Raw genomic sequence first — 13503 nt, forward strand, 5'->3', positions numbered from 1 at the left:
ATCAAACTACTGATGCCAATACAGAAAACAAAAATTGTCAATTACTTTAATGTAATCAGACCACAAAACATTTGTCATGTCAATGAAATACATTGGATCAATGCTTTATTCAGTGTTATTTGCGCAGTGTGCGAGAGTTCGAAGCCTATGCCGAGTGTTATTACACCAATTTAAATATTTTCTGGTATTTTAATTAATTATTTAATTTGTCTTCAATTCTCCATTCACAATCATTCCATGCCCGTTTTTATAACAAAACAAATTGTTTCGTTTAAAACGAGTAGAATTTTCAGCAATTAACAAGAAACCTGATTTGATTGAGAGGACAGTAATCAATAAATACGATTAGATCTAAACCACAAAAGGGTATCAGTATGATGGCTTAATTATCGAGTTATTAAACCTTCAAGTCAGGTAGCCGGTGATCGGGGAATTCGCCACCCATTCAATCGAACAAAGACACACAAAGGATCGAATTGCGTTACATTTGGTCACAGCCGTGTTGCTTCTCGGCCGCGCCCAGACTAACTCTCTCGTGCACAGACCACTTTATTAACTTTTCCAACTGTTAACCAATTACAGCGTAGTTTAAGAGCTAGAGGCGTGGCCTCCACTCATCCAATTCGCATATAGCCAATCACACAAAGTCTTTAACACGCTTAATTACCCCTTATGCCGGAACATAACTATCATATTTATCGGCGTCTTGTTATTCCAACTAAGATTCCGTATTCGACAATTATAACCGCCAGTTGTCCTTTGATAAATCTCAATAACATGCCATGAACGCTATCGTGATAAATTGTAAGCAGATGTGGATTATCCAGGGGTCACCATTGGAAGCCGCTATGACCGATAGAAGCGGTCTCTACTAAACACATGAAAATACAAGAGAACTGGTGATGGTTATGAACCATAACTGCCTCAGCACAAAGGCTGTTGTGTAATACCAGGGAATGTAAAGGGAAATGTATTGTAATGTTACCTCTGTATAGATTACAATATATCTGGATTAACCTTCACTATTAAGGACAATATAGGAGTAGAAGCAAGGCTACGCAAATTTTGCAAAATAGTAGTTAGTTAGTTACCAGACATTGTGGGATATAAAGAAGTGGCCTATTAACCCATGAAACATACTCGCACATATCCATAGATGTCTTATTGTGTGGGGCAAATGGCTAAGAAAGAATAAAAGGTTAAAAAAAATTAAATAAATAAAATAAAATAAAAACATACAAAAAACTAAGCTAATATATTACTGTAACAGAGAAAACAAATATTAAGACTAAATTATCATACAATAAAAAGATAATCTATTAGCAACGGGTATTCCGTTGTGTCTGTCAGTCTCAGTTTTCAAGTTATGGTCACTGAGGCGGAATTATTTAAATTTTCGCGCATCTCAATATTTTGCAGGGTAACAAGGTAGCTTTCAAAAGCAAAATTGTTTTTTTTTTAATTATCTGTATGTTCTTAATTATTTATATTTCATTTTGTTTTGATTGATTGTCGTTACGTAATTCACTTTTTCAAGATGATATAAATGATGTTTGTATATTGTAATTAATTTGTCCTAATTGCCTTGCTGTTAGAATTTCATTGTTGTCAACCAGGTTAGACTGGTTGATGTTATTCAAAAGGGAGTCTGCCATTTACCATTAATTTCTTAATATTAATAATTTACTATTAAACTCGAAAACATCGTAATGTTATTACTTCTACGCCAGGTAACACCAATTAAAACCAACATCGATTTAGAATTACTGTGGCCAATGACATTGAAATTTGCTCTTCCATTAAACAGCAGTTTGTCTCTTCTAATAATCAAAACTACCCTTGATACCCTGAAGAAGTATGTCCATTGTTTCACAACAACGACTGTCCCAAGAGATTTTCGTCTTCTCAATTTCTCAAGATAAACGTCCCAGGGTTGTTTTGTTTACTAGAATGAAATGTCCTTTGGCAGCATTTCTTGAATTAATTTCCATTGCACAAAAAAGCAGCAAATACTGTTACTGAAGCACAGAATTGGCATGAATTTTTTGCCCGGCCATTCACGTAAACTACAAATCAAGACTTTTACCGCATCCATAGTTGTTGACAGCCGATGGATGATGATGTTTGTATTGTAACGTATTTTGACCCCCGGATTCTGACCTTGCATTCTTGCCACAGACACAGCGGCGATCGCCAACATATCTACAAATAACCTCGCTCTCAGGAGCTGAGGAATAAATCATGACATCTGCTCGCCAGTAGAACTGAACATGTCCTGGTTCGTTAAAGCGACGTCAGGATGCTACACACAAGTTGGCACAACTATTGAAGTTGTTTCTAATGAAAACCACATCAAGCTGACTTCATCACGTCGCCTCTTGGTTGTATACCTCACGTTTCGTGTATTATCATTTAAATCATATGACCATATTTTATACATTTGTTCGTGAACTTGTATTTTACCTATGCAACATATTTTCAATGTGACGTGTATCCATGCTGTATATTCACCGCTTTCGTCGAGAGTATATGGCCGCACTATTGTGAAAATTACTAACGTACTACGCAAATATCAGGGTGAGGTCACGGGGCTGTGTTATATTACTACATGTGTAAGTATCGTGTCTAGTATATAGGGAGAGTAAGGATTCAAACGAGGCTAGAACTGTTTCTACCCGGCCAATAATGAGTCTTGCAATCACGTACGACATAATACAGACCATTAAAAGCGGTACAGTACAACTGGATATGTCGTACAAAGTTACTGCTTAGTGTCATGCACCCTTCACAATGAGGATAGTTATGATGAGTGATGGCGTGCCGTATTGTTAACAGGACACATAAGTGTTCATATATTTAATTAAAATCCGCGTCATAAATGTTTCAAAACCTCATGCCACGTTGTTGGTGATGCATTTACTATTTCGAACAAACAGACATGTCAGAGTTTCCGAATATATCATTAGAATTCGTGGCGAATAGTTATTACACACACACACACACACACACACACACACACACACACACACACACACACACACACACACACACACACACACGCACGCACACACACACACACACACACACACACACACACACACACACATATATATATATATATATATATATATATTTGTACAATTCTTTTTGACATATTTTAATATATAAAATTCCACTATTTTATGATATGTCGATAATTTATTAGTTCGTCGTCTCAATCGTTTCGTCATTCAATATCAATATTTGCATGCCAGTTTTCAATGAATTAAAATTAGTATTGTTCTTATATGTCACTTTGATGCTAGATTTGAAAATAAAATAGGTAGTTTTTGTACAATTGCTTAAGGTCGTCGCACAGCGCGTGTTCGAATTTCATGTAAATAAACAATGTATTTTACACGCGTTGTATATGTCGCTATAAGTCCCATATCGAACAGGACGCGGCACGACGACTGCCGCCCTTTAACATTTCAGTTACCTGACTACAGATTGTTGTTCAAATAGCAGATTGCGTGGTGCGATAATTAATCCCCGTTCGGACGGATGCAGTCCGAAACGGGGACTTATGGATTGACCTGGCGTGTCCGTGCGTCCAGACCTATATCTTAGGCATGTATGGACAAATTACATTCAAACTTCACCCATACATCATACACAATATTCTACATATGCACGAAAAATTTGTTTCACGTTCTGACTCAAAATAGCCAAAAGGCGGCCATTTCTGTGCTTAAAAATCATCAAATATCAAGCATTTCTGGCCTTTGTGGATGGATTTGCACATACATTGGACAACATGGATCCCTGATGCACATCATTTTATTTTTCAGATCGCATTTACATTGGCCGACTGGTGGTCATTTTGTTTTAATGAATGTAGTTCTAGTGCCATATCTCTACCATGCTTTGAATGATGGTCAAATGGCGGCTATTTTTCTGCTAAAAAAATCATCAAAAATCAAGCATTTGTGGCATTTATGGATTGATTTTGTTCAAACTTGTACAAACATTAGACATCAGGGATTCCTGATGCACGTCATTTTATTTTTCATATCAGATTCAAAATGGCTGGCTGGCGACAATTTTGTTTTAATGAATGTTCTTCTAGAGCCATATCTCTGACATGCTTTGACTGATTATATGTTCAAATTTCATATATTCGTTTTACATCATGTTATAGATGTATTCAAAATGGCCGATTTTGTTTTAATTAATGCTGTTCCAGAGCAATATCTCGCAATATAGACAAGTACTAGTTTGACGGTCAGTTACAAGATGTCAATCATTTTAATGTTGAAAATCATAATCATATCCCAAAACTATATATATTAAATTCGATAACTAACGGTGACTGTGCCATGCATGGCTTGTTGACGAATGGAATAGTTATCACGTATGAACCATTACACGAACGCTTGTAAACCGCAGACGATATTACCGTTACTACATAATTTCCATTTTGCAAAATTAACTAATTTCACGTAAGACAATCATAATTTCGAATCTCATTACAACATTTACAGAACATATGTGATTCACTGACAATTCCACAATCACCCATGATTTAGTCAGTGATTCATTAGAACTTCACGTAGCGTATATTAACATCCTGGATACGAGTCATTTAGTTGTCATATTTACCGAGGTTACCGATTTGTAACATACAATCAACGTGTCTGGGCTACTAATGCTTTGCAGGGTCACAGTGAACTTTTGTCGGTGGTAAATTAAAATCATTCCATTGAGGAACACGTGCAATAGTTTGAACAAAATAAACAATTCATTCACATCATTGTACGGTGCGGTGCAATGACAGATAAAACTGGATACAGAATAAAAAGTTAATTCAATCTGTCTTTGGGCAGTGTATGTGCCTGGTAGTTAGTCAAACACTACAGTGGTATGTAAGACTTGTATTTGTTGAGAAATAAAATACAGTTCAATATTATACGTATCAATCGTTTCTATATCTTTGCTGTTCTTAGTATAAAAGTGGGTGCTGGTTTGGCAAAACGAGACACTACAGCGTGAGATATTTTTCATGTCAGCTACTGGTATATATTGTATTACCTTATTATGAGAGTTGAGGGCGCTGTATTGAACATAATCACGTACTTTTTGTTCTGGATAAAATCACATCGATTGAAGTACGGCAAATTATAGAAGCCTATTTTGTTTTCTTTTTTTTTTTTTGATTTACATATTCAATTTCTTGTTATTTTTTGTTTACTTAAGGTAGAGATGCAGTTTACCTGACAGGTATTTTAATTAGTTAATTAGGAAACCAAGATGACCTCTCTTGTCCACAAAACTATATGTTTTCGGAAAGCTTATTGTATGAATTTTAAAATTTTGTTAGCATTTTTTTATGGACACTGTAGTTTGCAATATGCACAAAAATGGGCTTTTTTGGTCAAAAGTGATTTAAAAAAAATAACTCCTAAACCATGCTTCTGTTTCCTGTCAAAATTGGTTTGTGGGTACATCTGTTTACTATGAAAAAAGTGCCGTCTTGAAAACTGTCTACCAGTTGTCAATTTTGCAGGGCAGCAGCCCAAATTTCACTACTTCACGTTTATGCATAAATTAACACCCAGGCTAGTTGTCTGTACGATTTTGTAACACTGTTCAACCAAAAACAATGCCCGGCAGCGTTTTGAAGATAAACACATTGTCAATCATTTGTGAAAATTTCAAAACAAAAGGTCAAAGCGTCTAGGAGCTTTTTTGTTTTAAAGTTCTGGGATGTGCACTAAAAAGGAGCTGAGATAATTGCTAATTTGCATAAAAATTCACTCAGTGAGAAGTTTGCTAATGCTCATAATTAAAATGGCTGTAACAGTTCCAAATTTAAATGTATTTTAGTTTTGTTAACAGTTAAATATAGTGCATAATATGGAGATCCCGTCATTTCTTTTTTTCACCATGTTTCTTTTTTATTATTTATGTACAGCTTTGCTAAATTTTGCTAAGCATTCAAAAGAGAGAATGTTTGCGCCTGTTATCTATATTTTAAAATCGTGTTTTGAGTATTTTCCACTATTCACAATTCTACAAAATTTTAACAGTCTATAGCCAAGACTATTTAGATAATAAAAAGCAAAAAATAAAATTTCACTCCCAAGTGCCCACAAACCTGCGTCTTAAGTCTATATTTTGGTTTTATTTATTATTTAGTTTTTCATAACCGTATGAGAAACTATTGCTGAAATTACAACAATCAAGAAGCAGCCATTGGGCGCGCCAAATATGCTAATTATGTTATTGTAACAGTGTACTTCACACGTACAATGTGTGTATTTTTTTCGGAATATTTGCTCACATTCGCTAAGAGTCTCTCACTTACAGCCGATGCTGAAAATAAACACACTAGCTTACCAACACGAACCATCATTGTATTGTTTTTAAATCGGCAAATTCTGGACGGACTTTTTGTAGCGCGTACAATTACACAAATTTGTGACGTCACACTATGCAGTATTCATGTCATGTATTACGTCACATAATAGAGATACGTTCGTTATGCATGTGATAGCAATAATTGAAATATGAAAATAAAAACGAGGATTTTAGTCAGAAAAACATGCCGATAATTATCACTCATATTGCTTCTTTAATTTACCCTTTATGATCGTCAAGGAACAAAACAAAATAACAGTGCATAAATTAACATAGCGCAAACAAATATACACTGTGCAAAATATAATACAACTTACTTATTTATATGAAGCAAGGCCCGTTTTTTTCCATCCATAACTATATTTTGCTGACATAAATATAGTGAATTTCAGGGAATGCTAATGAGTGTCAATCTATAATCCTTAGGGACAGCATCAAAAGTTCAATGTAGAATAAAAAACTTAATTCTTTTAGTTTTTTTCCAAAAACCCACCGAAACCTAATTGATAAATATTGATCATGGCGTCTTACCAACTCACGCCCAAAAAACCCAGCCACCAAACATTCAGCCGTTCAAGAGGAAATAATGAAGGGGAATATACACATGCGCAAACATGTCTGGGTTCTGCGCATGCTCTAGGTGCATGCCCTGAAATTGACCTCATTTGACGCACATATTCACAGTCTGACCAAACCATTTTCTCGGATGTTTTTATTTCATTTTCTGTTATTTTTGTCCATGATTGGATAGAAAAAAAGAACGAACTGCAAATACTTCAAGATTGTTTTGACTTCATTAAAAAATACAATCGTTTTTGTAAGGTGGAAACTGTTTTTACCCCCAAAACTAAAGCAAATAAGTTTGTTATCCGACATCGATCATTTGACGTCGTCCCTTATTGAACCATGAAAGTAGCTGTAATAGAATAAAATTTATAGTTACACTAAATCATTAGTTTACATGTTTCACTGAATTTCAGGCATGGATGATACCTAACTCAGTGTGTGTCAATAATTGTAGCTTCAACAACAGGAAATTACACAGTACCGTTTTTGCTGACTGGATAGTGAAATCAATATGTGACAAACGTCGTATAATTTATCACCACAAACGTCTACAAACACATATTCACAGTTTGTTCATTTCGACCAGAAACCACAGCATACAGGTCACCATACTTGAATCATATATATGAAATAGGGGATATGCTTGCGCAATAGACTGGCTGTAATTTGGATGATTTTCTCTAATTAAAATAAGTAAAATAAATAAGAGCGAGATTTTACCACTATTTAGTGATCATTCATTTCTTCAACTTATATTTTTACTTAATTATGGTACAAATTAATCAGAATAGGGCAAGCCAGGACTTTGCTCATTCGTAGGATGATTAACTCTGCTACTTTGAAATTTGTCAGTTGTACTAATATCAAGGCTAAATTGTACAAGTTGAGATTATTATTATTATGGCAATAGAATACAGTACATAAGACAGACAGACTGTGATCATTAAAACATATCGTAGCTATCATATAGTCATAAAGAGAGGATCTAAATAAGCCAATCTGTTTGGACTTCCGTTCGCGATACCATCACCATAAACTTGATTGTGGGTACAAGTATCTAAAATAGCCGTTTTAACTTCATCTGGTGTAAGGTTTGGGTTCTTCTGTAAATGGATAGCAACAATACCTGTGAATAAATGGTTAAACATTGAAAATATGCTGTCAGTCACACAACACAACAAGAGAAACCAGAGACATATATGTAATCGTGACAGTCAATATTATCTATATGCTAAATAAACAAACATCTAACATAATTACTGTTAATTAATATTGATATATAGATAAATACATGCTATGTTATTAAAAGTCATCATAGTCACAGAACATGGAAAACAAGTGAAAAATCTCGCGGCAAAACATTATTTTATTGTGAATTTAAATATCCTTTTGAAGAGGGAGAAATTGAGTTGATCATCATCAAATTTGTTATTAGCACAATAATAAGCGTGGGCATACTCCAAAGTAATTTTCTAAATCACAAACAATGAAAAATAGTTATTGTAATTAAATGTTGTGAGAGTATTCAGCATAATAACATGCTACCAAATGAATAAGCAGCTTTCTCAGTGAGACAGTCAACGTATGCATTGGAAATGATAAAACATGGCCACCAATCAGGCATTTTACTTAAATCACCTTACAAAACTGATGTGCTTATGTGATTTGCCGACTCAAAAAGAGGAAAATAATATGTTTTTGTTGTTGTTTGGCTTGTATGTGTAAGGGAGTCGTATTTCGTATTTCTGTACTTAGTACCCAGCCTTAGCGCCATATATATAATATAAACAAATATAAATAACTAAATAACTAAACAAACAAACAAATAAATAAATAAATAAATAAATAAATAAATAAATAAATAAATAAATAAATAAATAAATAAATAAATAAATAAATAAATAAATAAATAAATAAATAAATAAATAAATAAATAAATAAATAAATAAATAAATAAATAAATAAATAAATAAATAAATAAATAAATAAAACTATTACTACTTTAGCCTAGCAATTATGCGCTCTCCGAGTTACGAATTAGTGGCGGCGGTCCAGGAGGGGGCAGAAGGGCGGCGGTCCAGGAGGGGGCAGAAGGGCGGCGGTCCAGGAGGGGGCAGAAGGGCGGTGGCCTTCTCGAACAAAATCGTGGGCGTCGCCAAAATCAAGCTGAAACCTTTGTGTCAGCAAAATTTGATCTTCAAAATGCAGAAAATAGCGTTTGAGAAGGTATATATTTCAAAATGTTTAAGGTTGCGCCTTCGGTGCAAGGTTGGTGAGCATATTCCCCGCCCCATGCAAAATTTCGTGCCGCCGGCTCTGCGAATGACATGTACTGTGTGCCGGCTCTGCGAATGACATGTACTCTGTGCCGGCTCTGCGAATGACATGTACTCTGTGCCGGCTCCACCGCAGTCAAGGCTGCATCGCTGCCAAGTGCAATATTCTCTGTGCATTGACCTCTTGAATGCAGCACGTCGGGTAATCCCCACGTGACCTCAGGATGATTAACATTGTTAAAATTGTCAATCAACCAAATTACCGTTAATCAATAACTATTTGTTGAGGTCACCGTTTATATATGTGTTGATGTGACGCTGACCTCAGAAAGCGCTTAGATTCTGTATTATAATAATCACTGGTTAAGCGAAAATTAAGCAAAATTGATATATATATATATCAACAGTTGTTGATACCATAAACAAGAGTTGAGGGTGATAAATTATGAAATAAGGAAGTAGTGTATGTGTACCTGCTACAAAAGGACATGCCATCGAAGTGCCACTTATAAGACGTGTATCTTTATTGGAGAAGCCAGGTGTTCTGATAAAATTGCCCGGTGCGTATATATCAACGCACGAACCATAGTTACTGTAGTCGGTAGCATGGTCGTCACTTGCCGTAGCTGCCACTGTGATAGACTATCAAATAAATTTGCTATATATTTATGGAAGAAACTGATATATATATATATGTCCTGGCACCTAACTGGTACCAGTAAAAATACAACAAGATATCGGACATGAGACCTATCCAGGAAAGATTTGCCCAAAGATCATAGTTCACTACCAGAAACGGAAGCGTGTCGATTGTATCTCTAATTACATACCTATTATTGAACTTGCCCCATATGGTACATCATTGGAATGTGTTTGTCCCACACAAACTAGCATGTAATGTCACGTGACAGCGATAATGATATTCACATAAAACTATCCAAATAAATAGACACGTGACTACATTTATGCATTGATGGATATAAAAGAAGGCGTAAATTGGAGGAAAGTGTTGACTGAAAACTGAAAGATATTTTAACTAAGTGTAAGCCTTACCGATGGCGAACTAGAGGGAGTGAAATCGCACGCATTTTGTCCTTCGTTTCCAGCCGCCACAACAACAGAAAATCCACTTGCTATGGCAGATTCTACAGCATCATGCATTGACTGCAGAAATTGACCACTCAGGGCCATAACAATGAGTCCAGGTTTCACCCCATTAGCCACCACATACTCCAAACCTATAAAAAGAATATAGGGCATATAGTATGAAGCAATACACAATTATCACACGGAATTGTATATATATAAAATAATTGTATGTAATTTTAGTGGGTGATTGAAATTTCACATATAATCACATACAAATAGCCACATTCTATGTCAATGGGTTACTGGTAGATATGAGATGCATGAACAGATGTACCTTTTACCGTGATGACAAAATACAAGGCGACAATTTAAAAAAAATACACATGTATTGTTAAGTGGTGTGGAAAATCCTGCAGACAAGAAGAAATGACGCGGGTCCACACATTTGAATGTGGATCTGTCATATTTGGATGTGGATTTGTCATACTGGGATATGGACGGTATATAGATAATAAGTATTTATTGCTTTCCTAGGCCACCGGCCCATATACAAACATAGCAAACCAATGCTTAAAATGTAACGGGTACAAGAAGAATATGATAATATTCTCGGTTAATGATCACATGGAATTAAATAATAATTAATTTGTTAACAATTGTTTCCTAACTTCAAATGCTCTGTGCACAAACACACAAATATTTCGTAGAATAACATCATTTTTTGCTTGAACAAGCCTTTGAAATTTATCCATGGTTGGTTGGAATGAAAAATGTTGGGGGATTAACTCTCGTCTTAATGTGTTATAGGCTGGGCAAATCAACAGAAAATGATATTCATCCTCAACAAAATTAGCACGACATAATTTACAGAATCTTTCCGTTGAAGGCAAACCTTCGCGCCTACCTTCTTCAATTCTAAGTGGTAAAACCCCACAACGAAAACAGGCAAAAATGCGGACGAGGTTCAGATTGCAATTTAAAAATAAATATTTCTCCGGTTGTAAGGTACTCTTGAACTCATTGTAATTACGTAATTTAGGTTTCAAGGACGCATTTGCTTTTCAAAGCTGCCTCTGTGTGTCGGAGACTCGCAGTACAAATTCAGAAAGAAAAAAGTCCTTGCTACCTACTTCTTGAGCTAGCCAGACATACCCAGAGCCATATGAATACAAAATATGTTTAATTGCCGTCACCCAGTTATTTCTACCTAGGTCATTGAGATTACGCAACATTGAATAGGCATGCCTGGGAATTCTAGTCGGGGGGGGGGAGTTCTAAGAGTCTAAGCCAATACTTAATACAACGTTTAAGTGTGGAAACAAAGATTGGAAGTCGCCCACACTCTCCAACTATAAACCCAGATAAACCCAGATTTTACCGGATAAACCCAGATTTTTGTTTTCTATGGATGTAAAATCCCTTTATACATCTATCCCGCACACTGATGGACTGTTGGCTTTACAGCATTTTCTGAATAAAAGGACAGTTAAGGATCCTCCTACGTTTGTGTTGGTGCGCTTAGCGGAATTAGTTTTGAACGGGAATTGCTTTTCTTTTAATGGTAAACATTATATACAGAAACGAGGTGTGGCTATGGGCAGTTGTTTTGGTCCGAGCTATGCATGTTTATTCATGTCATATCAAGAGGATTTAATTTTTTCGTCCTTTCAAGGCACTAAACCTGAATTTTATGTCAGGTACATTGATGATGGCTTTGGTGCCATGTCCAGCAGTCGGGATGAGTTATTACAGTTCATTGACTTTGTGAAGAACTTTAATCCCGCCATACAATACACACATGAGATATCAGAAATAACAGATGGTAGATGGTGATCGCATTTCTACATCAATCTACACAAAACCTACTGATTCACATTGTTATTTACAGTATGAATCATCATATCCTACTAGAATGAAGGATTCCATACCTTACTCACAGTTACTCCGGGTACGTCGTATTTGCAGCGATGATACTGATTTCCGTAACCAGGCGAGGATTTTATGTGATTATTTCAGTAAACGGGGTTATCCTCGTAATGTCACTGGGAAAGCATTGGCCAAGGTTGTGTCAATGTCAAGAACTGATTGTATTGGTTCTACGGTTTCCCGTGACAATCAGGATCGTGTAATTTTGGCACTTACGTACCATCCTTTAAATGTCAGGATTAAAAACATTATGTACAAACATTTTCACATTTTACAGACCAGTGAGGAGACAAGTTCTACGTTTCCACTAATGCCTACTACTGCCTGGCGCCGTGACACTAATTTAAGGAGGTTATTGGTGCATACGGGTGAAAGGGGAGACCCTGAGAAATATGGTTCTGTCCCGTGTAATCGTCCTAGGTGTAATACTTGTCCTTTTATTACAGACACTAATCGTATATTTGGTCCCAAGGGAGATGTTGAGGTCAAATATCCGTTCAGTTGTGTCACTATGAATGTTGTATATTGCATTTCATGTATTGGATGCGGGAAACTTTATATTGGTTCTACAGTTCGTCGACTGGGTGATCGGTTTGCTGAGCATCTACGGCAAACTAGACAGAAAAATCGTTATTATCCGGTTTCACTTCATTTTAATTCTAGTGGACATAATATTACAGATATGTCTATTTCTGGTGTATGTGTTGTCAATGGCAACGAAAATCAGCTCAGGCGTGTCGAGGAGGAAACTATATTCCGCCTTGGAATTAAAGAACCCCATGGTATTAACAAACAGTTCAACTCATTTGTTGAGCTCACTACCTAAGGCGCGTTATTTGTTCTATTGTGGAATTTTTTGTGATTCTAACTTATAGTTCATGCGCGTTCTTACGTTCCTATGTTCTACCTGTACGTTATCACACTTGCTTCTATGCTATCGATAAAGAGCCATTGCTCGAAACGTCTAGCTATTTTAATAGTTATTTAGGACTACGATTACCAAATATTATCTTCAATATCTCTCCAACTATAGCTTCTTTGGCAGTACCTTGAGGGAGCCCAAGAAGCCTCCTGCACCATGTCCTATGTACTTTTTCAATTTGGTCGTAGTATTGAAATCCCCATATTTCAGATCCGTAACACAGAATAGGAGATATAATTGAATCAAATAATTTGAAATGAGTGTCAAAATTAACAGATACCGATGAAAGAATCCTAAGCGTTTTCCCAGCCTGGTCCGCTAAAG

The 13503-nt window shown here is 35.8% G+C and overlaps 2 protein-coding genes across 2 annotated transcripts in view; both read right to left on the minus strand.

Moving 5' to 3' along the window:
- Positions 1 to 7840: 7840 nt before the first annotated feature.
- Positions 7841 to 9823, minus strand: LOC102809659 (uncharacterized). The gene is made up of 2 exons (XM_085508400.1): positions 9716 to 9823; positions 7841 to 8092 (listed from the first exon to the last, which is right to left on the minus strand). Exons 1-2 carry the CDS (start codon positions 9735 to 9737, stop codon positions 7929 to 7931), a joined length of 186 nt encoding a protein of 61 aa, XP_085364526.1. The 5' UTR covers positions 9738 to 9823; the 3' UTR covers positions 7841 to 7928.
- LOC144355832 (uncharacterized) overlaps positions 9749 to 13503 on the minus strand; it is a 48937-nt gene continuing 45182 nt past the window's right edge. The window contains exons 7-9 of the mRNA XM_085508583.1: positions 10296 to 10480; positions 9819 to 9884; positions 9749 to 9763 (exon numbers count right to left, since the gene is read on the minus strand). Of these exons, the coding sequence (XP_085364709.1) occupies positions 9749 to 9763; positions 9819 to 9884; positions 10296 to 10480 (266 nt within the window). The remainder of the gene's footprint in view (positions 9764 to 9818; positions 9885 to 10295; positions 10481 to 13503) is intronic.

This window comes from Saccoglossus kowalevskii, chromosome 15, assembly GCF_978046115.1.
Source record: "Saccoglossus kowalevskii chromosome 15, keSacKowa6.1, whole genome shotgun sequence".
NCBI classification, from domain to species: domain Eukaryota; kingdom Metazoa; phylum Hemichordata; class Enteropneusta; family Harrimaniidae; genus Saccoglossus; species Saccoglossus kowalevskii.